Raw genomic sequence first — 23,617 nt, forward strand, 5'->3', positions numbered from 1 at the left:
GAGCCAAGGATGCCAGCAACTAATGTTCTTTGTGGGACATGCAAGGAGAGCTCATCTCACCTGTTCTCTCTTGCTAGACCTATTGGCCTTTGTATGATGGTCAGCTGAAGCGAATGTGGAGAGCAAGGGCCTGTCTTCCCTCTCCCTGCCCGACTCCAGCCTGGGGAGGGGGGAACCTGTTAAAATGCTCCTTCAACGGTCCACAGCAAAAATGCATTTCTCCACCCCATTAGAAAGAGCTCTTTGGAGAGAAGAGCTTCCTGAGGGCCTTGAGAATCTCCTTGGTCTTGATGCTGTAGATGATGGGGTTCAAGACTGGAGGAACTAGCAGGTAGATGTTGGCCATGAGGGAATGCAGGAGACGCGAAGCATGCTTGCCAAAACGATGTGCCATGGACACACCGATCATGGGGATGTAATACAGCACCACTGCACAGATGTGGGAGACGCAGGTGTTGAGGGCCTTCCAACGCCCTTCTTTCGAAGCCATGCCCAGCACCGTCTTGAGGATCATGATGTAGGAAAGGACAATGCACAACGAATCAAGCCCAAAAGTAGAGAGTACAACGAACAAGCCGCAGCGGCTGTTCACTGTGACGTCAGCGCACGGAAGACGGATTAAATTGGAGTGCAAACAGTAGGGATGAGCGAGGACGTTGAGTCTGCAGAAGGGCAGCCCCCGCAGGAGGACAGGGAGGGGCATCATTAGAAGGATGCTCCTGGTGGCCACCCCCAAACCGATCATAACTACTCGAGAGTTTGTCAGGATGGCGCCATACTGGAGGGGGTTGTAGATGGCTATGAACCGGTCGAGAGCCATGGCCCAGAGGACGCCCGAGTCCATGATGGAAAAGGAGTGGATGAAGAACATCTGAGCCAGGCAGGCATCGATCCCGATCTCCCGGACATCGAACAGGAAGACCTTCAGCACGGTAGCGATGGAAGAGAGCGAGATCCCCAGCTCACTCAGGGCCAGCATGCAGAGGAAGAGGTACATGGGCTTATGCAGACTCTGGTCCTTCACAATCACAAGGAGGATGAGGCAGTTGCCGAAAATTGCCAGGAAGTACAGGGAGCAGAAAAGGGTGGCGAGCCAGATGCTCCTCCCATCAAATCCGGGGATGCCGGTCAGGATGAGCACGGGGGGAACAAGGCTCTGGTTCTGAAGGGTCTCCATGAAGACAAACGTTCTCCATGCAGGACCCGCCTATAAATAAGAAGACAAGTAGCATTGATCCCGGAATATTCAGCCCTACAAAACACGCAGTGAGGAAGGGACAGCGGCTGAGTGTGGCTGATCGCATTCCTGCATCATGAATCTTCTTAAGTGGATCCCATTGATGGCAAACCACCAACCCAAGCCTTCCCTCCTGAGCATCTCAGGCAGGAGATTGGTGTGGGGCACTAGATCCTTGAGCATGAAGAAGAAGAGTTGGTTTACATACCCTACTTTTCTCTACCTTAAGGAGTCTCAAAGCCATTTACCATCTCCTCCCCTTCACCATAACAGTCACCTTGTGAGGTACGTGGCCTGAGAGAGTTCAGAGAGAACTGGGACTGCCCCAAGGTCACCCAGTTGGCTCCATGCAGAGGAGAAGTGGGGAATTGAACCCAGTTCTCCAGATTAAAGGCCACAGTGCTTACCCAGTACCCCATGCTGGCTTCCATGAGGTCACCCATGTGGAGAGTGCAGCAGTCACATAAGTCAGGGGTAGTCAACCTGTGGTCCTCCAGATGTCCATGGACTACAATTCCCATGAGCCCCTGCCAGCGTTTGCTGGCAGGGGCTCATGGGAATTGTAGTCCATGGACATCTGGAGGACCACAGGTTGACTACCCCTGACATACGTGTCTGGATGTTTTGGGTCTGGGCTGCTGGGCCACAGCTGGTCACACATCCTATTGTGCAGCAGGACTGTGCTGAAAGACAACAAGTGTGCAAAGAATTGGGACGGGGGCTCTGCTACAATGGCATCTTGGACTGACAAGGAGATGTTGATGGCTCTGCTCTGCCAGCGAGGGGCATGGCACGGCTCCCCAAGGGCAGCAGTGGGCGCCCCCATCAAGCAGAGGACTTTTTTTCAGGGGTGGCTAAAATTGAGATATGCAAGTCAGTGAAGGAGCAAGTTGCTTAAAAGACAAAAATAGTTTTATTTAGAAGGGAAACAACCTTGTGAGGAGGGGAGGAGGGCTTCTATTGCTTCATCCAAATCATTTATGGATATGTGGGACAACACAGGGCCCAGGACAGACCCCTGAAGCTCTCCACTTGTCACTCCTCTCCAAGAAGATGACGGACCATTTACAAGCACCCTTTGGGTGCGATCTGTCAGCCAGTTCTTGATTGAACTGGAAGGGCCACAAGAGCTACAGGGGCAAGAGAAAACTGTTCTGCTCCATCTTCTCTATGACAGCCCTTCTAGCATTTGAAACTCTGTGAGTTTGGGGTCTTGAGCATGCCAGGGGGCCATTCCACCCTGTCACAAACTTCACCAACAGAACTGTCCTGTTGGTGCCTAAATGTTTTTGATGGTTTGTGATTCACTGGGCATGCCGTCAACCCCAAAGCGAAGCCAACTGCCCTTTCTGGCTCCAGCCATCCCTGCTGTCAGGGCCATCCCTGCTTAGCTTCTGAGATCCGATGGGATCGGTCTGTCCGGGGCTCTTGGCGTTTCAAAAACGGCTTAATGATATTTGCAGATCAGCATCTTGTGTTCATCACTGGCAGTCTTCAAGCAAAGGTTGGATACACACTTTTCTTGGATGCTTTAGGATGCTCTGGGCTGATCCTGCGTTGAGCAGGGGGTTGGACTAGATGGCCTGTATGGCCCCTTCCAACTCTATGATTCTAGGAGTCTATGATTCTAGTTCAGCAGTGGAATAGGCTGCCTAAGGAGGTGGTGAGCTCCCCCTCCCTGGCAGTCTTCAAGCAAAGGTTGGATACACACTTTTCTTGGATGCTTTGGGCTGATCCTGCGTTGAGCAGGGGGTTGGACTAGATGGCCTGTATGGCCCCTTCCAAATCTATGACTCTATGATTCTATGATCTTCATTTAGAATAATATTTTGAATGCCAAAAATATTTGAAACCCGTTAAAGAAGAAAGGGGAAATTGAGGCTAGAAAAATAACGGATTTCCTGGGCCACACACCCAGTCCCGTCCAGCGAGCTTCTCCTTCCCACAAAAGGCCCAGTCACTGAGAGCCAGTTTGGTGTAGTGGTTAGGAGTGCGGACTTCTAATCTGGCACGCCGGGTTCGATTCTGCACTCCCCACATGCAGCCAGCTGGGTGACCTTGGGCTCGCCACGGTATTGATAAAACTGTTCTGACCGAGCAGTGATATCAGGGCTCTCTCAGCCTCACCACCCCACAGGGTGTCTGTTGTGGGGAGAGGAATGGGAAGGCGACTTTAAGCCGCTTTGAGCCTCCTTCGGGTAGGGAAAAGCGGCATATAAGCACCAACTCTTCTTCTTCTTCTTCTAAGTCCCTGTCTCCACAGTCCCCCCCCCCCCCCCCCCGCAGCGCTGATTACCTCCCAGGCATCCAGCAATCATGAGCTCAGCTGCTGACCCCCTTTGCAGGCTTCTTCCTCCTCTGCCACCGCTGCTGAACTGCCTTCCTCACGAAGGGTGCCAGATGTGCAAATTCATAGCATGCCCCCCCTCAGCAGCATTTGTATGCAATCTCACCCCCAGAGAGGAGGCCCTCCTGAGAGCCACAGGAAGGCCCTTAGGTAGGATGAGCTAATGTCCTCTAATTACTTGGTCTCATCAGCTCACTGGGGCTCTGCATCCCCAGGTGGGGCTTTGCAGACTGATAGGAGAAGCCGGAGACTGTCTGGGACCTTCTGCAGGCCAAGCAGAGGCTCTGCCCCGGAGCCATGGCCCTTCTTCATGGCTGTCCAGGGTCTCACACAGAGGTCTTTCCCATCCCTTCCTGCCTGGTCCCTTTTGACTGGAGAAGCCGGAGACTGAACAGGGGGCCTTCTGCAGGCCAAGAGAGGCTCTGCCCCTGAGCCCCAGACCCTTCCCCCCCTCCCTCCCTCCCCCGTGGGGTTCATCCAGACTTCCTTGGCTGCTGCTCGTCTCCTGAACTCCGTCCTCTTCTTATCCTTTGAGAGGAGAGGCCCTGAGTGGGGCAGAGCAAGGGGGGGGGAACACACCCGCCCTGCCCTTGGGCAGAAACATGAGCTGTGCCAAATGGCTGAGAAGGAGGATGCAGGTGATCTTTCCAACGGTTCAAGATACATTTTAGTCCTCTGAGAACTCTCGTTCCCCGTAGTTTATTTCTGTATCTCGTTCAAGAGGGCAAAGACGGCGGTGAGGAGGGATGCCGGAGCAGGAGTGCTCTGCCTGGCTGCCTCCCATTTGCCCAACTCTTCACCAGATGCCCTGGGTGACTCCAACGTTCCCATATCCAGGACTTGGCCTGGACCTCGTGTCGGCCCTGGCAAAACCGGGGTTCTCGCAAGAACATCCCACCGCAAGCTTATGAAGGCGGACAAGATGGCAAAAGCAGAGTTTTATGCCACTGAAATTGCATCTGCAAACACTCCCCCAGCACAGTTATTTAGGGTAGTTTGGACACTTACCACCCTCAAGGAAGGGCGCCAGAATAGTCATAAATTGGGCTTGGGCCGGGAGGCATTGGCGAGCTTCGTTGCGGATAAAGTCTGGTGGCTCCGCCATGACCTTTCGACTAAGATTGATTCAGGTTGTGAACTGGGAGCCCCGTGGCTGTTGTGGGGGGTGAGGTTTGATGGCTTTAGGGGCTCTCAAGGAACATGTTGCTGGGTTCGGTGAGGGTGACCACTTGCCCCCTGGACCCCTGTCCTTCTTGGCTGCTCAAATTGGGTGACCAGTGGATAGGATGGCCCCTGTGGGAAATCTCTCCTTTTCACCTGGAGGCTTTCCTGAAGGACTTAAGGAGGTGGTAGTGCACCCTCTCTTGAAAAGACCATCACTGGGCCCATGGGACCCTGCCAGCTACTGCCTGGTTTTGCATTTAGTGTTTTGAGTAAGCTGGTGGAGAGGGCTGCCATGGGCCAGCTCGTGGTTTTCTTGGAGGAAGCTTCGGCCCTTGATCCATACCAGTCAGGCTTCCGTCCTGGCCCCGGTGGTGGAGGCTGTGCTGGTTGCCTGGACAGATGACCTCCGGCAACAGCTGGATTGGGGTGGTTAACACTTCACCAGGACGGGGATTAGGGAGAGAGACGTGAAGTGGCTGGTCTCCTTCCTCCAAAACCAGAGTCAGAGGGTGGTGGGGGGGGGAAGAGTTATCATGCCCCTTTGCACTCCCTTGTGGAGTACCTCAGGGGCAATACTCTCTCCCACGTTAATTAACACCTATATGCTCCCACTGGCATAACTGGTCCTGAGTTTTGTGCTGGGCTGGCACCAGTATGCCAATGACACCAAGCTCTACCTCCTGATCGATGGATGGCAGGATTCCCCCCGCCCCACCCGAAACATTTGCCAGATGTTTGGAAGCAGTGTCTGGATGGCTCAGGTAGAATCGCCTGAAATGAAACTCAACCCCTCCAAGACAGAGGTCCTGTGGCTGGGCAGAAGGGGGCAGGACCAGGAAGTGTGTTTACCCTTCCTGGACAGGGTGCAGCTTACTACTGTACCATCCACCAGGAATTTAGGGGTGATATTTGATGCCTCCCTTTCTATGGAGGCTCAGATCACAAAGGTAGCCCAAGTGGCATTTTATCACCTTCGCCAAATGAGGCTACCAGTGCCCTACCTGTCCTCAGACCACCTGGCCACTGTGATCTATGCAATGGTCACTTCCAGACTAGACTTCTGTAACTCACTCTAGGCTGGCCTTCCCTTATCTCTGACCCGGAAATTGCAATTGGTCCAGAATGCAGCTGCTAGAGGCCTCACACAGTCATCTTGGAGGGCCCATATCAAGCCGGTGCTGAGGCAGCCGCACTGGTTACTGGTTAGCTTCTATATCAGGTTTAAGATTTTGGTTCTTACCTTAAAGGCCATCCACAGCCTGGGCCCGGCATATGTGCTTGTCTCCTTATGCCCCCCCCCCCCCCGCAAGGCTCTTTGTGGGCTTGAACCTGTTGGTGGTGCCTGGCCCCTGGAAGGCACACCTTGACTCAACCAGGGCCAGGGGCTTTTCAGTTCCACAGGGGCTGCGAAATGAAGCTCTTCCAGCAGGCATTTGGTTAAGCCAGGCTAAGAAGATCGGGCCCCTCCCTACAGAGGCTCTGTTTTCTGATCATCTGGGCAGCCGTTGCCTCCCGAGATGGTGGCTGGGGGCTGCGGGGGGCTGCAGTTGGGTGTGCAAAGGAGGGAGGGGAGGATTAGACTAGTTTTGTCACCACTGCATGGGACTGAATATTTGTCTTCTGTTTTATGTGATTTTATCATTTTACTGTAAACCACTATGAGCTGGCATGGTCTGGGAGTGATGAAGAAAGAAAGAAAGAAAGAAAGAAAGAAAGAAAGAAAGAAAGAAAGAAAGGAAGGAAGGAAGGAAGGAAGGAAGGAAGGAAGGAAGGAAGGAAGGAAGGAAGGAAGGAAGGAAGGAAGGAAGGAAGGAAGAAAGAAAGGAAGGAAGGAAGGAAGGAAGGAAGGAAGGAAGGAAGGAAGGAAGGAAGGAAGGAAGGAAGGAAGGAAGGAAGGAAGAAAGAAAGAAAGAAAGAAAGAAAGAAAGAAAGAAAGAAAGAAAGAAAGAAAGAAAGATGCTAGGATCACAATACCAACATGGAGTACTTGGTTTGTAGTCAAAAGAGCATGCTGAGCCGTTAGAACCATAGAGTTGGAAGGTACCTCCAGAGTCCCCTGCCCATGGACAGTGACCCCAATTTCATGCCCAACTGATCCCCTCGACCAGAAATCAGCAATTCCTTGGTGATGCCAGGAAGGGCCACAAGAAACAAAAAGTGGCATATCCCTTCCTGCCCCCCCCCCTCACCGTCTGCCTAAGTTTTTAAAAAATCAGCATTTCTGCCAGGTGACTCTCTAGCCTCTGCTTAAAAACAGACTGGCATTCAGCTGGCCATGCAAGAAAGGGCGACAAGAGCCAAGCACCCCATCATATAAAAGCCACAAAGTTCAATGCACTATTTGCTGTTACAAATTAGAACATTTATTCAGGAGAAAAGTTTGTGGAGGGATTGCCGGATCTCTTTGGTCTTGATGCTGTAGATGATGGGGTTCAGTGCTGGGGGAACCAGGAGGTAGACATTGGCCATGAGGGCGTGCAGGAGAGGAGAAGCATGCTTCCCAAAACGATGCACCAAGGATACTCCAATCATAGGGACAAAAAAGACCACCACAGCACAGACGTGGGAGAGGCAGGTGTTCAGGGCTCTGAGGCGGCCGTCTTTTGAGGCCATACCCAAAACGGTCTTGACAATCATCACATACGACAGCAGGATAATTACAGAATCAAGCCCAAATGTAGAGAGCACGAGAAACAAACCGTATCGGTTATTCACTGTGACGTCAGCACAGGGAAGACGGATTAAATTGGGGTGCAAGCAGTAGGGATGAGCAAGCAGGTTAGATCCACAGAACGGCAGCCTCCTGAGGAGAATAGGCAAGGGGGCCATAACGAGGACACTCCTCACAGCAATCCCCAGGCCTATCATGGCGATCCTGGAGCTAGTCAGGATAGTGACATATTGGAGGGGGCTGTAGATGGCTACGAAGCGGTCAAAAGCCATGGCCCAGAGGACGCCTGAGTCCATGAGGGAGAAACAGTGGATGAAGAACATCTGGGCAAAACAGGCCTCCATCCCAATCTCCCGGACATCAAATATAAAGACGCTTACCACAGTGGGCAGGGTGGAGAGGCACACCCCCAGTTCACTCACAGCCAGCATTGAGAGGAAAATGTACATGGGTTTGTGGAGGCTTGAGACCTTCACAACTATGAGAATGATGACTGAGTTCCCCAAGATGGCCGCTGTATACATGGTGCAGAACGGGATGGCTAGCCAGACGCCTCGGTCTTCCAGACCTGGGATGCCGGCCATGAGGAAGGTGGGCAGGACAGAGCTCTGGTTTCGGAGCATTCTGACGAAGCTGAGTTTTCTTCCATGGATCCCCTGCAGAAACAACACAGTTAGCTTGGGAATGGGCAGCACGGGTGGGGCGGGAGGAGAACGTGGCTGTTGCATAATGTCTGAAGAAGAAGAAGAAGAAGAAGAGTTGGTTCTTATGTGCCACTTTTCCCTACCCAAAGGAGGCTCAAAGCGGATTACAGTCGCCTTCCCATTCCTCTCCCCACAACAGACACCCTGTGGGGTGGGTGAGGCTGAGAGAGCCCTGATATTCCTGCTTGGTCACAACAGTTTTATCAGTGCTGTGGCGAGCCCAAGGTCACCCAGCTGGCTGCATGTCGGGGAATGCAGAATCGAACCCGGCATGCCAGATTAGAAGTCCGCACTCCTGACCACTACACCAAACTGGCTCTCTTAAAGGATTGTAGGAACACCCATAGCCAAGCTTTTGAGACTCTGAACATGAGGAAAAGTGGAAGGCGGCAGGAAAACAGATCGACAGATTGACTCAATCCAGTTAGGTACGTGAGCCCTCGGCTTGCAAGACCCGAGCAAAACGGTGAAAAAGAGGACATTTGGGAGGACATCAGTCCACAGGGTAGCCCAAAGTGGGAAGTAACTTGAGGGCACAGATGGCCTCTGAAAACCGTCTTAGGCCAGGCCAGTCAAAAGAGGTGGGGGGGGGGACCAGTCAGTTTGCACAGAGCATCTCCCTCTGCCAAGACACAGTGAAGAACCCGTAAGGAGAATAAATGACTTTCTATCCAAGGGGATCTTTAAACTGAAATGTTCCAAAAGACAGTTTCATGAGCAGGCTCAACAATGGGCTTTGGCTGCCATTCGAATATGACTTAGATGCAGAACAAATATGCCAAGCGGCAAAGTAATTGCCCAACATGCTTTAAACAATTAAAGCAACAGATTAGATCGTTCCCCCGTTGATTACGATAGCAGGACGACTCAGGCGTATGTTGAGTAACGAGCAATCCAGCCCATCCGAGATGGTCCAAAATCAGGAACATTCTCATAATTGAAATCACCCGTCATCTTTTCTCACCCAGCCCAGGATCCAGAGGAACTGTTCAGGTGGGTCCCACAGCAGAGCAAGCAGGGAAGAGAGCCAGGAAAAAGACTAACTCTCCTGAATGTCCCCCGCTTTTTAAAATATTTGATATCCAATCACCATATCTGGATCTAATGCCCTCTCACTTGTGATCGATCAAATGGACAGAGGCTCAGAAATCACATCTGCAAGTTCTTTTAGTACCCTTGGATGCAGTTCATGTGGCCAAGGATATCTGGTTTCATTTAAAGAAACTAGGTGTTTATGGGCTGCCCCAACAGTGATCCGAAGACACAACTCCCAGCCCTCATCACGTGAAATTATTTTATCTTGTTGAGCACGATTCCCCTCACAAGAGAAGACAGAGGAGACGTAGGAAAATTGAGCAGTTCAGCCCTCTCTTCATCACCCATTATAATGTCTCTTTCTGGTCCCCAAAATGGTCCTACCATGTCCCTATTCTTGTTCTTAGCATTTCTTGCTAGCCTAAGAAGAAGAAGAAGAAGAGTTGGTTCTTATATGCCGCTTTTTCCCTACCCGAAGGAGGCTCAAAGCGGCTTACAGTCGCCTTCCCATTCCTCTCCCCACAACAGACACCCTGTGAGGGAGGGGAGGCTGAGAGAGCCCTGATATCACTGCTCGGTCAGAACAGTTTTATCAGTGTCGTGGCGAGCCCAAGGTCACCCAGCTGGCTGCATGTGGGGGGAGCGCAGAATCGACGGCATGCCAGATTAGAAGTCCGCACTCCTAACCACTACACCAAACTGGCTCTCATCCAGAGCTTTAGCTTTTCTAACACTCTCCCTACAAGCCTTGATTATTTCTTTATATTCCCTCTTGGTTATAAGGCCTTCCATTTCCTAAAGGAGCCTTTTTTATGACTCAAATCTGCAGCCATCTGGCGTCTCCCATTTTTCCTTCTCAAGGGCATTGTTTGTGCTTGTGCCTTCAATAGTTCAGTGTTAAGAAACTCCCATCCCTCTTGAACTCCTTACATTTTCCTGACCTTTGGATTCTAACCCCTTAGCTTTGTTAAATGCTGCTTTCCTGAAGTCCAGCCTATATAGCTGACCATGTACAGTCTTTCTCTTTCCCAAGACTGCAAGTTCCAGAATCCCACGGTCTGCCACTCTGTCCCTCCAAGTCCCCAGCATTGATCGTCTCCCACCCGAGGCACCTGACTTTATCCCTTGCAGCAGAACAGCCACTGTTCTCACCCACCACAGCTGGCGCCTCTCCTTCCCGTGCTGTGCTGGGAGAGTCTGTGAGGGGCCATTTGCACCACCGCGCATCCTCATGGGAGGAGAGCCAGAAGGCCACCGGGGAGCCCTGTGGACGGGCAACAGGCCAATTAGCTTGCTCTGCTCACTCCAGCCTAGGGGCTGGGAGGCCCTTCAGACCAGGGATGCCATTCCCTAGGGGGGACCTGGAGATCTCCTGGAATTATCGGTCATCTCCAGACTATAAGGGATCTGTTTCCCTGGAGAAAAGGGCTTCTTGGGAGGGGGGACTCCATAGTGTTATACTCCCTCCCCACCCCAAATCCTGCTCACTCCCAGCTCCACCCCCAAAATCTCCAAGGATTTCTGAGTCTAAGTTATGATGTGATGTAAACAATGGAGAAAATGTATTACAAAAGCAGATGACAAGGCAGGGATCTTGACGTGAACCCAGAAACAGAGAGGGAACCAACGGACTGACTGCAGAAGGGGTGGAATGTGCATCCCCCACCCACAAATGGAACGGACGAATGAAGTTCCTGACAGCAATCCAGCTGCAGCCTTCTGTGCCAGCCGGAGTTCCCAAACTGACTTTACTGGCAATACTGCAAGCCAGCCTCACTAATCCTCACCAAATTGAGAGGGCAGGGAGAGGAGTCATCTGGAGTCTGGCGTATCCAGCAATGCCAGGGGGCTTTCTATTACTTCGTGAGCCTCACAAAGTGGTTGATTGGTGCATGAAGGTTGATGGTGACTTATGGCTTGTGAACAGGGCTCACCACAACCAAACGGCATTTCCCTGGTTCAGGCCCATCCCTATTCGTGTGCCTTCACCTTCTGAGATTTCAGCCTGGCAGAGTAGCTTCTTGGTTATGGTGCCAAAACTATGGAATTATAAGAACTATAAAACCACTTAAACTGCATCTACATCTAGCAATGGTCACTGTAACTTCTGATCCACTCTTCAGGCTATCGATCTTCTGGTTTGCGTGTTTTTGTAGAAGGGCCCCTTGGACTCACTGGCCCCAACCAAAAGCTTGGGGGGAAGAGCTTTCCCTTGCAGGTGCTGCAGAGTTGATCCAGTTGAAAATGTCCCGGCCTCAGCTGAGGCCAGAAATACTTCTTTGAGGACAGGGAACACCAACTAGTTGATATTTGCAGAGCTGAGCACTCTTTGGGGGACGCAGACAGAGAGGTAGTCCCTCAGGCATGCTAGGTCCTAACCACACATGGCCTTAAAGGTAAGCACCAATACTTTAAGCTTGATCCAGAATTCAACCGCAAGTTACAGTAGTCCAAACTAGTGAGAACCATCACATGGATCAGTGTGGCTAGGTGCTCTAGAGCCAAGTAGGGTGCTAGTAGTTTGGATTGGTGAAGACAGTAAAATGCCAGCCATGCTACTTTCATGATCTGAGCCTCCATGGTGAGAGAGACATTGAAGATCACACTCATATTCCTGGCTGTGTGCACAGTTGTAAGCTGTACACCATCATGGCAGGGCAGGTGTGCTTTCTCGCCTGGTCCTTTCCTACCCAGCCACAGGACCTCTGTCTTTGAAGGATTGAGTTTCAGATGACTCCGTTTAATCTATCCCGTCCCTGCTCCCAGACCTCTGATGAATAGCTCTGAGGGTGAATCCAGGCTATCATCCATCAGGAGGCAGAGTTAGGTGTCATCTTGATATTGATGGCATCCCAGAGCAAACCTCCAGACAAGCTGGGCTAGAGGGTGCATAAATAAATGTTAAATAAAGTAGGGGAGAGACCCACACCCTGTGGTACTTCACAATGGAGATGGCAGTGATACAACTCATACTCTCCATCAGAGGCCCTTCGTCTGGGACCCTGGACAAAGGAGATCTGCCACTGTAGAGTTGTCCCACATATCCCTGTGTCAGCAAGGCAGCAAGCCAAGAGGTTATGTCAAATTGTGATGTGAGGTCCAGCTTTACAAGCAGTGTTGATTTGCCCCAGTCCAGCTGTTGTTAGAGGTCATCTTTCAGGGTGACTTGATCGGTAGGACCTGCAACTAACTGCAAGAGCCCTCTCATCACCATGGGCAATACCAGATCCAGGCCATAAGAGAAGGCAATAGTTCCACATGGACATTAAAGCCCTCCAGAACTAATATCCTGGGATACTGTAACACCCAAGCAGCCACTGCCTCTAGCAGGCCCAAGAGGGCATCTGGTGGTGCATTAGATAGCTGGTAAACCAACTACATGGGTCGATCCTCAGCTGAGTTCCATCTGAGGCCAACACATTGAAGGCCTGAGATTGACAGCACAAGGAGTGCCCTAAAGGAGTAAGCCTCCTGGACCGGTATTGCCACCTCCCCCCTGGCCTGAAGTCTGTGACTGATGGAGAACCAAACCCCAGGCAGGGCAAAATTTTGGCCCCACTCACCCAGGTCTCAGTCACACATGATCTGCAAAATATGCTTGCAGAGCTTGCAGGCTTTGTTGTTGATGGACCTGGTGTTGCACAGCATCAATGTCGGAGTCAGGTTAGTCACCCTAGCCACCATCCCTGCATTCCTGCTGTCATAATTTGCAGAATCTCCATCTCATCTGTTCTCACAGATTTTTATTAGGGCAGAATCATATGAACAGTTCTATTATACTCTATTCCTGTTCTAATGGTGGTCATTATGGAATCTGCCTTTTTTCCAGGAGCCACACAGTGGTCTGATGTTTATATCTAAACACCCACTACCATCCATAGGTCCCTTTCTTGGGGCCTTTTCACATTGTTTTTTTTTCCTGGCCCCATATCCCCTCACCCCCCCTCCCCCATTTCTGTATACAGTTTTGTGCCTTTAGCTTTGACTTCAGGTTTTTGAGGATTAATGCCCGTTCCCCCTGGTTTGAAGTTATCCTTTTGGAGCTAGTCACACTTCCTATTTTCTTAACCACCATGAATCATGTTTCCTCTCAGTTAAATTTTATTTTTTAAAGAACTGCATGGAATTTTTGCTGTTCCGGGTTAGAACTTCTGAAAGAAAAACTGGCAGAGGGCTTTGCGGAACTCTTTGGTCTTGATGCTGTAGATGATGGGGTTCAGGACTGGAGGGACCAGGACGTAGATGTTGGCCATGACGGAGTGCAGGAGGGGAGAAGCATGTCTTCCAAAACGATGTGCCATGGCCAAGCCAATCATTGGAGTATAATACACAACCACTGTGCAGATGTGGGAGATACAGGTGTTCAAGGCCTTCAGACGCCCTTCTTTTGAAGCCATGCCCAGCACTGTCTTGGCTATCAGGATGTAGGACAGGACAATAAAAAGGGAATCAAGCCCAAAAGTAGAGAGTACAACAAACAAGCCACAACGGCTGTTCACTGTGGTGTCGGCACAAGGAAGCCGGATTAAATTTGGGTGCAAACAGTAGGGATGAGCTAGCAAATTGGATCTGCAAAATGGCAGCCACTTGAGAAGAATAGGTAAGGGGGTCATCAGGACAATGCTCCTCACAGCAATCCCTAAACATATTATGGCAATCCTGGAGTTTGTCAAGATAGTGACATATTGGAGCGGGTTGTAGATGGCTATGAAGCGGTCCAGAGCCATGGCCCAGAGGACTCCTGAGTCCATGATGGAAAAGCAGTGGATGAAGAACATCTGGGTGAGACAGGCACCCATCCCAATCTCTCTGGCATCAAACAGGAAGACACTCAGCACTGTGGGGAATGTAGCTATGGAGACACCCAATTCAGCTGCAGCAAGCATGGAGAGGAAGAAGTACATAGGTTTATGGAGGCTTGGGACCATCGCAACCACAAGAATGACCATGAAGTTTCCCAAGATGGCAGCTATGTACATGGAGCAGAAAGGGATGGCGAGCCAGATGCCTTTGTCTTCCAGGCCTGGGATTCCTGTCATGAGGAATGTGGGAGGGTCAAAACTCTGGTTTTTGAGTGACATCCAGAAATGGAACATTCTCCCATTCATCACCTGCCAATACAGGAAATGCCAGTTAACTGTGAAGGTGAGGGTGGGGATGGGGGAGTAGGGATTGTTTGCTTGATTCTGGGTAACAGTGGTCGAGAGAGCATCCCGCATGCTGTACTGAGGGTGTTTCAATGAAAAGATCTGAATCATAGAATCATAGAATCATAGAGTTGGAAGGGGCCATTTAGACCATCTAGTCCAACCCATTGCTCAACACAGGATCATCCCTAAGCATCCTAAAGCATCCAAGAAAAGTGTGTATCCAACCTTTGCTTGAAGACAGCCAGTGAGGGGGAGCTCACCACCTCCTTAGGCAGCCTATTCCACTGCTGAACTACTCTGACTGTGAAAATTTTTTTCCTGATATCTAGTCTATATCGTTGTACTTGAAGTTTAAACCCATTATTGCGTGTCCTCTCCTCTGCAGCCAACGGAAACAGCATCCTGCCCTCCTCCAAGTGACAACCTTTCAAATACTTAAAGAGGGCTATCATGTCCCCTCTCAACCTCCTTTTCTCCAGGCTGAGCATTCCCAAGTCCGTCAACCTATCTTCATAGGGCTTGGTCCCTTGGCCCCAGATCATCTTCGTCGCTCTCCTCTGTACCCTTTCAATTTTATCTACGTCCTTCTTGAAGTGAGGCCTCCAGAACTGCACACAGTACTCCAGGTGTGGTCTGACCAGTGCCGTATACAATGGGACTATGACATCTTGTGATTTTGATGTGATGCCCCTGTTGATACAACCCAAAGTATCAACTGCCTGCTCATGTTTAGCTTACAAGGCATGCTTTTCATTTTTCTGACCCTGATGCAGAACTTTACACTTATCTTTATTAAATTGCATCTTGTTCTCATTTGCCCATTTTTCCATTGTGTTCAGATCTCGTTGAACTCTGTCTCTATCTTCCGGAGTATGTCCACCCAATTTGGTGTCATCTGCAAACTTGATGAATAGTCCCTCCACCCCCTTTTCTAGATCATTAATAAATATGTTAAAAAGTACCGGGCCGAGCACCGAGCCCTGAGGTACCCCGCTACTCACCTCTCTCCAGTCTGATGAAACACCATTGACAACAACTCTTTGAGTGCGGTTCTCTAACCAATTCCCTATCCACCTAACTATCTGAAAATCCAGATTGCAGTCCTTCATCTTATCCATCAGAACATCATGGGGAACCATGTAAATCAAAAGCTTTACTAAAATCCAAGTAAACGACATCAACCGAATTTCTCCGATCCAGCAAACCTGTCACTTGGTCAAAAAAGGAAACCAGGTTGGTCTGGCAAGACCTGTTGGAGACAAATCCATGCTGACTTCCCTGGATCACCAAATTGTCCTCCAGATGTTTGCAGATCACTCCCTTTAATATCTGCTCCATTATCTTCCCCACAACAGGGGTCACACTCACTGGTCTGTAGTTTCCCGGGTCATCCTTCCTCCCTTTTTTGAAGATCGGAATAACGTTTGCTCTCTTCCAGTCCTCTGGGACATCTCCAGTCCTTAAAGAGGTCCCGAAGATGATGGACAAGGGCTGTGCAAGTTCTCTGGAAAGTTCTTTGAGCACTCTTGGGTGCATTTCATCCAGACCAGGGGATTTGAACTCATCCAGTGCAGCTAAATGCCTCTCGACAACCTCTCTGTCCATGTCAACCTGCCACCCAGACACTATCCTTTGGCTACTGTCATCTCTAGATGTGCCTAAACCCTTTGACCTGTGGGGAAAAAACAGATGTAAAATAGGCACTAAGCCTTTCTGCTTTCTCTGCATCCTCCGTTAGAGTTTGTCCATCCGCACCCAACAGTGGGCCTATTGCCTCCTTTACGTTTGCTCCTCACATAACTGAAAAGTTACCTAATTTTAACAACAATACAGACAGTTACCAGTTGGGTTTTTTGGGTTCCCGCTTCGTGGAGCACTGGGGTCGTTCCCGAGCCTTGATTCAGTTTATCTATTTTATTTACTTATTTATTTGATTTATATCCCACCACTTCCATACAAAGGCTCGTGGCAGGTCACAGGGTCCTCATTAAAAATCCCATTACAACCCCCTATTAAAAGGACATACCGATACAATATAAAAATACACGTTGAACAGGTGAGATAAAACAAGCCCCGTGCCCAAGACTGATACCCACCATTGGGGAGGAGAGGGGCCTAGCTGGCAACGCCCAGGTGCTAACCCCAGCCCTGCGGGGGGGGGGAGGGGGGTTCGCAGACAGGAGCTGCAAGACGGATATTGGCTGGGAACTCTGGGGAAAAGGCACCCCTATTGCGGAGGGGCCCTCTAGGCAGGATATCATGATAACCACCCTAAATTATGTTTCCCTGCATTGAACTTTTGGCTATTCCAAATTAGGACTTTTGAAAGAAAAACTGGCAGAGGGCTTTGCGGAGCTCTTTGGTCTTGATGCTGTAGATGATGGGGTTCAGGACTGGAGGGACCAGGAGGTAGATGTTGGCCATGACAGAGTGCAGGAGAGGAGGGACATGCTTGCCAAACCGATGAATCATGGATACGCTGACCATTGGGATGTAATACACTAGCACTGCACAGATGTGGGAGACGCAGGTGTTGAGGGCCTTCCAACGCCCTTCTTTCGAAGCCATGCCCAGCACCGTCTTGAGGATCACGATGTAGGAAAGGGCGATGCACAACGAATCAAGCCCAAAAGTAGAGAGTACAACGAACAAGCCACAACGACTGTTCACTGTGGTGTCAGCACAAGGAAGCTGGATTAAATTGGGGTGCAAGCAGTAGGGATGAGCTAACAATTTGGATCTACAAAATGGCAGCCTCCTGAGGAGAAGAGTTAATGGGGTCATTACGATGATGCTCCTCATAGCTATCCCCAAAGCTATCATGGCGATCCTGGGGTGGGTCAGGATGGTGCCATATTGGAGGGGGTTGTAGATGGCTATGAAGCGGTCAAGAGCCATGGCCCAGAGGACTCCCGAGTCCATGATGGAAAAGCAGTGGATGAAGAACATCTGGGTGAGGCAGGCATCCATCCCAATCTCTCTGGCATCAAACAGGAAGACACTCAGCACTGTGGGGAATGTAGCTATGGACACCCCCAGCTCAGTCACAGCCAGCATGGAGAGGAAGAAGTACATGGGTTTGTGGAGAGTTGGGACCGTCGCAACCACAAGAATGACCATGAAGTTTCCCAAGATGGCAGCTATGTACATGGAGCAGAAAGGGATGGCGAGCCAGATGCCTTTGTCTTCCAGGCCTGGGATTCCTGTCATGAGGAATGTGGGAGGGTCAAAACTCTGGTTTTTGAGTGACATCCAGAAGTGGAACATTCTCCCATTCATCACCTGCCAATACAGGAAATGCCAGTTAACTGTGAAGGTGAGGGTGGAGATGGGGGAGTAGGGATTGTTTGCTTGATCCTGGGTAACAGTGGTCAAGAGAGCATCCCGCATGCTGTACTGAGGGTGTTTCAATGAAGAGATCTGGATCCTATGACAAGAGCCAAGATGCTGGTTCTAAATATCCCACAACTATCTTTTGACTACAACCTGACAGTAATCCTTCCTCCTCTCGTCTGTACTGTAGACAAAGTTGGGAATTCTTCTACCCAGCAAATGAAGATCTCTGTTTCAAGTTTATCATGTGGGAAAGGTTCACTTGAATAAAACGTATTGTTGCAAACTTTGGTCTATGGCAGGGGTAGTCAAACTGCGGCCCTCCAGATGTCCATGGACTACAATTCCCAGGAGCCCCTGCCAGCAAATGCTGGCAGGGGGCTCCTGGGAATTGTAGTTCATGGACATCTGGAGGGCCGCAGTTTGACTACCCCTGGTCTATGGGGTGCAGGGTCTTCTAAAGATAAACCAAGGAATGTTAGAGGAGGAACCCTGGCCTGGACAGGCCAATCTTGTTACTTCTTGGAAGCTACGCAGGGTAGTTTTGGATGGGAGACCACCAGAGGGCAAACCCCCTCTGAACAGCTCTAGCCTTGAAGGCCCAGGAAATTGGCTGACAGCAGACAAAAAATGAGGGAAGTAGGACTTCTGCCTCTCTTAGGTCTTCTTACTTATTTATTATTTGATTTCCGTTCGGGGTGGTTCACCACATTTATAAAACAAGACAAAATTGGCTTGTCTGTGACATTAAAAAAAATGCAACAAAATTCAATTTAAAAAACATGTTTGTGTGAAATGCTGCACCAGCTTTTTAAAGCATCTGCTTTTCACTGTAAAACTTCCATTGTTTAAGATATTCTTATTGTACAAACTGTCTGAAGATCTGCTTCTGAGGCAGCTTCCGACATCAAAAGGGAATAAAAATTAATCCATCAGAGTATTTGTCGCTGTAAATTGAAAGCAACAATGTAATAATGAAGAGGAGCCGACCCATTCCCCAAAAAATGACCAGCAGCCATTATGGGAACCAGAAAATACGACCACTTAAAAAAAACACCTGGCAACACCTGGCAATGCTTTACTGTGTACCTCTATGCAAAATGAAATACTTTGCACGTAATGGGGGGGAGGGAGATGGAAAGTGGAGGAAGGGCCTCTTTCCCAAGGCACCGGAGGAGCCCCCTCCAGCATGCTGCCCTCCCCACCCCCAGCATCTTTGGGTTCTGCCAGCATGGATTCCCTCCCGCCCAAGAGAGCCAGCTTGGTATGGTGATTAAGAGCCGTGACTGGCGAGCCACGTTTGATTCCCCGCTCTTCCTCCACATGCAGCCAGCTGGGTGACCTTGGGCTCATCACAGTCCTGGTGGTGCTGTTCTCACTGAGCAGTCCTGCCAGAAGCTTTCTCAGCCTCCTCTCCCTCACAGGGTGTCTATTGTGGGGAGAGGAGGGGAAGGGGACTGGAAGCCGCTTAGAGCCTCCTTCGGGGAGAGAAAAGCGGCATCTAAGAACCAACTCTTCTTCTTCTTCCGTAATCTCTGGGCTCTCCCAGCCTCCCCTCCCTCACAGGGTGTCTGTTGTGGGGAGAGGAGGGGAAGGGGACTGGAAGCCGCTTAGAGCCTCCTTCGGGGAGAGAAAAGCGGCATCTAAGAACCAACTCTTCTTCTTCTTCCGTAATCTCTGGGCTCTCCCAGCCTCCTCTCCCTCACAGGGTGTCTATTGTGGGGAGAGGAGGGGAAGGGGACTGGAAGCCGCTTAGAGCCTCCTTCGGGGAGAGAAAAGCAGCATCTAAGAACCAACTCTTCTTCTTCTTCAGTAATCTCAGGGCTCTCTCAGCCTCCCCTCCCTCACAGGGTGTCTGTTGTGGGGGGAGGAAAGGGAAGGTGACTGGAAGCCGCTTTGAGACTCCTTCGGGTAGAGAAAAGCGGCATCTAAGAAGCAACTCTTCTTCTTCTTCTTCTTCCGTAATCTCTGGGCTCTCCCAGCCTCCCCTCCCTCACAGGGTGTCTGTTGTGGGGAGAGGAGGGGAAGGGGACTGAAAGCCACTTGGAGACTCCTTCGGGTAGAGAAAAGCGGCATATAAGAACCAACTCTTCTTCTTCAGGGCTCTCTCAACCTCCCCTCCCTCACAGGGTGTCTATTGTGGGGAGAAGAGGGGAAGGGGACTGGAAGCCGCTTGGAGCCTCCTTCGGGGAGAGAAAAGCGGCATCTAAGAACCAACTCTTCTTCTTCTTCAGTAATCTCAGGGCTCTCTCAGCCTCCCCTCCCTCACAGGGTGTCTGTTGTGGGGAGAGGAGGGGAAGGGGACTGAAAGCCACTTGGAGACTCCTTCGGGTAGAGAAAAGCGGCATATAAGAACCAACTCTTCTTCTTCAGGGCTCTCTCAACCTCCCCTCCCTCACAGGGTGTCTATTGTGGGGAGAAGAGGGGAAGGGGACTGGAAGCCGCTTGGAGCCTCCTTCGGGGAGAGAAAAGCGGCATCTAAGAACCAACTCTTCTTCTTCTTCAGTAATCTCAGGGCTCTCTCAGCCTCCCCTCCCTCACAGGGTGTCTGTTGTGGGGAGAGGAAAGGGAAGGCGATGGGAAGCCGCTTGGAGCCTCCTTCGGGCAGTGAAAAGGAGGGTACAAAAACCAGCTCTTCTCCTTCCCCTTGTATGCCCGGCAGCCAAGGGCTGGGGGCTCTCTAGTCTCCCCCTTCACTCACCACTGCCGGCGTCTGTCCTTCATGAGCAAGGCTGGGGAGGGATGAGGCCGGATGTCCTGCAAGGAGGCATTTGTACCCAGAAAGCCCGAGGGCCCCTGGGGACCAGCCCTGAACCTGCAGCAGGCCAGGAGTGGGGGGCGGGGATGGGCAGCGGCCCGCAAGGGGTGGCTCTTGGGGGCAAAACTCCCCTGTTCTCTGGTGCAGTGCTTGTGCCCCACAAGGCAGTCGGGCTGTTCAGCTGACTGAAGTGTCAAGAGGAGGGGTGTCTTGAAGCCACAACAACACACACCGCAGTGGGCATGACGTAATGACGTGTGGTTCCCTTGCCCTTTTCCCAGTGGAGCCACATTTGCCTCTTGCGTAGCGCAGCAGGCAGGCCCCAGAGGTCTAGATCTCGAGGGGGAACTGGGGGGGGGGAGGCAGAGGGAGTGAGCACAGTGTCCACAGGGGCTTCTGGAACCTCGTTGGTCTCGGTGGAGCTACCAGACTTGAACTCTGATGAGGTAGCAGACGGGTCCCTCACGCCCAACGTTTTGCAGAATGTGTAAAGTGTCCAGCATGGCATTTTCATAAATTCTCTTTATTTTTATTTGTTTATGTGTTAGACTTTTCAAGTCACTGCTCACTCAAAGCATCTTGTGGGGACTTCCAGCATGAAAACCAGGTGGGTGACCATGTCGGTCTGAAGCACCAGAGCAAAGTTTGAGCCCAGCAGCACGAGGGGCGTCTGCACACAAAAGCTCATGCCCAGAAGTAAACTTTGCTGGCCTAAAAGGGGCTCCTGGACTCCAACTTAGGGACTTAGAAGAACCCATCAGCAAGAACAGCATGAAAAGGAATAGGTGGACTAGTAAGGAAACACTCCCTTGAGAATTTTGGGCAGCCTTTGGAAGAGAGCCAATGACTGGAGATGAGACATCTTCTTTCATTAAGTGACTCTGATGCTTTGCAGCTCTTACTTTGGAGCTTTTATTGGCTGCTGGACATACTTCATAGGTGTTAATAACCTGGTGCGTGTTAGAACCAGATCTTTGAAGAAGGCCCTATGAGGGCCGAAATGTTCACATGGTGCATAGCACACTGTTTTGTAATAGCCTATGGCAGGGGTGGGCAAACTGTAGCCTCCAGATGTCCATGGAACACAATTCCCATGAGCCCCAGGAGTTTGCCCACCTCTGGCCTATGGCCTGGACATGTTTTTTTAATTCCTAAAGTTGTTTCTTAAAAACTGTGCACAATAAAAGTAATATTGAATCTATTCTATTTAACACAGAAACAAATTTCAGTGCATCATTTATGTTCCATGTGAGCCGCCCTGAGACTCAGGGGAGGGCGATATACAAATGTAATTAATAAAAGAAATAAATAAAATATAATTTTAACAACAATACAGACAGTTACCAGTTGGGTTTTTTGGGTTCCAGCTTTGTGGAGCACTGGGGTCATTCCCTTGATTCAGTTTATCTATTTTATTTACTAATTTATGTGATTTATATCCCACCCCTTCCATGCAATGGCTCGTGGCGGGTCACAGGGTCCTCATTAAAAATCCCATTAAACCCCCTATTAAAAGGACATACCGATACAATATAAAAATACACGTTGAACAGGTGAGATAAAACAAGCCCCGTGCCCAAGACTGATACCCACCATTGGGGAGGAGAGGGGCCTAGCTGGCAACGCCCAGGTGCTAACCCCAGCCCTGCGGGGGGGGGGAGGGGGGTTGGCAGACAGGAGCTGCAAGGCGGATATTGGGTGGGAACTCTGGGGAAAAGGCACCCCTATTGCGGAGGGGCCCTCTAGGCAGGATATAATGATAACCACCCTAAATTATGTTTCCCTGCATTGAACTTTTGGCTATTCCAAATTAGGACTTTTGAAAGAAAAACTGGCAGAGGGCTTTGCGGAGCTCTTTGGTCTTGATGCTGTAGATGACGGGGTTCAGGACTGGAGGGACCAGGAGGTAGATGTTGGCCATGACAGAGTGCAGGAGAGGAGGGACATGCTTGCCAAACCGATGAATCATGGATACGCTGACCATTGGGATGTAATACACTAGCACTGCACAGATGTGGGAGACGCAGGTGTTGAGGGCCTTCCAACGCCCTTCTTTCGAAGCCATGCCCAGCACCGTCTTGAGGATCACGATGTAGGAAAGGGCAATGCACAACGAATCAAGCCCAAAAGTAGAGAGTACAACGAACAAGCCACAACGACTGTTCACTGTGGTGTCAGCACAAGGAAGCTGGATTAAATTGGGGTGCAAGCAGTAGGGATGAGCTAACAATTTGGATCTACAAAATGGCAGCCTCCTGAGGAGAAGAGGAAATGGAGTCATTACGATGATGCTCCTCATAGCTATCCCCAAAGCTATCATGGCGATCCTGGAGTTGGTCAGGATGGTGCCATATTGGAGGGGGTTGTAAATGGCTATGAAGCGGTCAAGAGCCATGGCCCAGAGGACTCCCGAGTCCATGAAGGAAAAGCAGTGGATGAAGAACATCTGGGCCAAACAGGCATCCAACCCAATCTCTCTGGCATCAAACAGGAAGACACTCAGCACTGTGGGGAATGTAGCTATGGACACCCCCAGCTCAGTCACAGCCAGCATGGAGAGGAAGAAGTACATGGGTTTGTGGAGAGTTGGGACCATCGCAACCACAAGAATGACCATGAAGTTTCCCAAGATGGCGGCTATGTACATGGAGCAGAAAGGGATGGCGAGCCAGATACCTTTGTCTTCCAGGCCTGGGATTCCTGTCATGAGGAATGTGGGAGGGTCAAAACTCTGGTTTTTGAGTGGTGACAAGAAGTGGAACATTCTCCCATTCATCACCTGCAGATACACAATATGCCAGTTGAGTCTGAAGCTGAGAGATGAGGGGAGCAGTAGGAGTTGTTTGTTTGATCCTGGATAACAATCATTGACCGTTTATGCACTGGGAACTTCACAAGAGCACAAATCGGAGGCAAAGCCACATGTCACTACATGTGTGTATTTTTAAGACCGAAAAAGTTTAATGCCCATATATTCCAGGTTCCCATCATGTGAATGCAGGATCAGCCCTAAGCATGTCTCTGGAGGTTAAAATACCAACCAGAATGATTCTTCCTTGCTAAGCTGTGTCGTTCCCCAGAGTGACAGCGGTTCTCACGTTAACGTTGCCATGCGGCTGTGGGCGGCAGAAGATCCACTGAGTCTCATGTGCCTGGCAGGAGAAATTTAAAAAAGAATTCTTACATTCACTGCTGACAATGTGATGTCACTTGTTGGT

At 50.4% G+C, this 23,617-nt stretch overlaps 5 protein-coding genes across 5 annotated transcripts; all 5 read right to left on the reverse strand.

Moving 5' to 3' along the window:
* Positions 1-229: 229 nt before the first annotated feature.
* LOC143840525 (olfactory receptor 51I2-like) lies at positions 230-1,177 on the reverse strand. The gene has a single exon (XM_077344138.1). It carries the CDS (start codon positions 1,175-1,177, stop codon positions 230-232), a length of 948 nt encoding a protein of 315 aa, XP_077200253.1.
* A 5,938-nt stretch (positions 1,178-7,115) lies between these two features.
* Positions 7,116-8,042, reverse strand: LOC143840568 (olfactory receptor 51I2-like). Its single transcript, XM_077344180.1, has one exon. The coding sequence runs from the start codon at positions 8,040-8,042 to the stop codon at positions 7,116-7,118; it is 927 nt and encodes a 308-aa protein (XP_077200295.1).
* Positions 8,043-13,300: 5,258 nt separating this feature from the next.
* Positions 13,301-14,239, reverse strand: LOC143840569 (olfactory receptor 51I2-like). The gene has a single exon (XM_077344181.1). It carries the CDS (start codon positions 14,237-14,239, stop codon positions 13,301-13,303), a length of 939 nt encoding a protein of 312 aa, XP_077200296.1.
* Positions 14,240-16,621: 2,382 nt separating this feature from the next.
* LOC143840570 (olfactory receptor 51I2-like) lies at positions 16,622-17,560 on the reverse strand. Its single transcript, XM_077344182.1, has one exon. It carries the CDS (start codon positions 17,558-17,560, stop codon positions 16,622-16,624), a length of 939 nt encoding a protein of 312 aa, XP_077200297.1.
* A 4,649-nt stretch (positions 17,561-22,209) lies between these two features.
* Positions 22,210-23,106, reverse strand: LOC143840526 (olfactory receptor 51I2-like). Its single transcript, XM_077344139.1, has one exon. It carries the CDS (start codon positions 23,104-23,106, stop codon positions 22,210-22,212), a length of 897 nt encoding a protein of 298 aa, XP_077200254.1.
* Between the last annotated feature and the right edge of the window lie 511 nt (positions 23,107-23,617).

Source organism: Paroedura picta, chromosome 6 (genome assembly GCF_049243985.1).
Source record: "Paroedura picta isolate Pp20150507F chromosome 6, Ppicta_v3.0, whole genome shotgun sequence".
NCBI classification, from domain to species: Eukaryota; Metazoa; Chordata; class Lepidosauria; order Squamata; family Gekkonidae; genus Paroedura; species Paroedura picta.

Excerpts from the sequence above, each read along its gene's own strand:
- LOC143840525 (XM_077344138.1), bottom strand. The coding sequence starts at position 1,177 with ATGGAGACCCTTCAGAACCAGAGCCTTGTTCCCCCCGTGCTCATCCTG.
- LOC143840568 (XM_077344180.1), bottom strand. The coding sequence starts at position 8,042 with ATGCTCCGAAACCAGAGCTCTGTCCTGCCCACCTTCCTCATGGCCGGC.
- LOC143840569 (XM_077344181.1), bottom strand. The coding sequence starts at position 14,239 with ATGTCACTCAAAAACCAGAGTTTTGACCCTCCCACATTCCTCATGACA.
- LOC143840570 (XM_077344182.1), bottom strand. The coding sequence starts at position 17,560 with ATGTCACTCAAAAACCAGAGTTTTGACCCTCCCACATTCCTCATGACA.
- LOC143840526 (XM_077344139.1), bottom strand. The coding sequence starts at position 23,106 with ATGACAGGAATCCCAGGCCTGGAAGACAAAGGTATCTGGCTCGCCATC.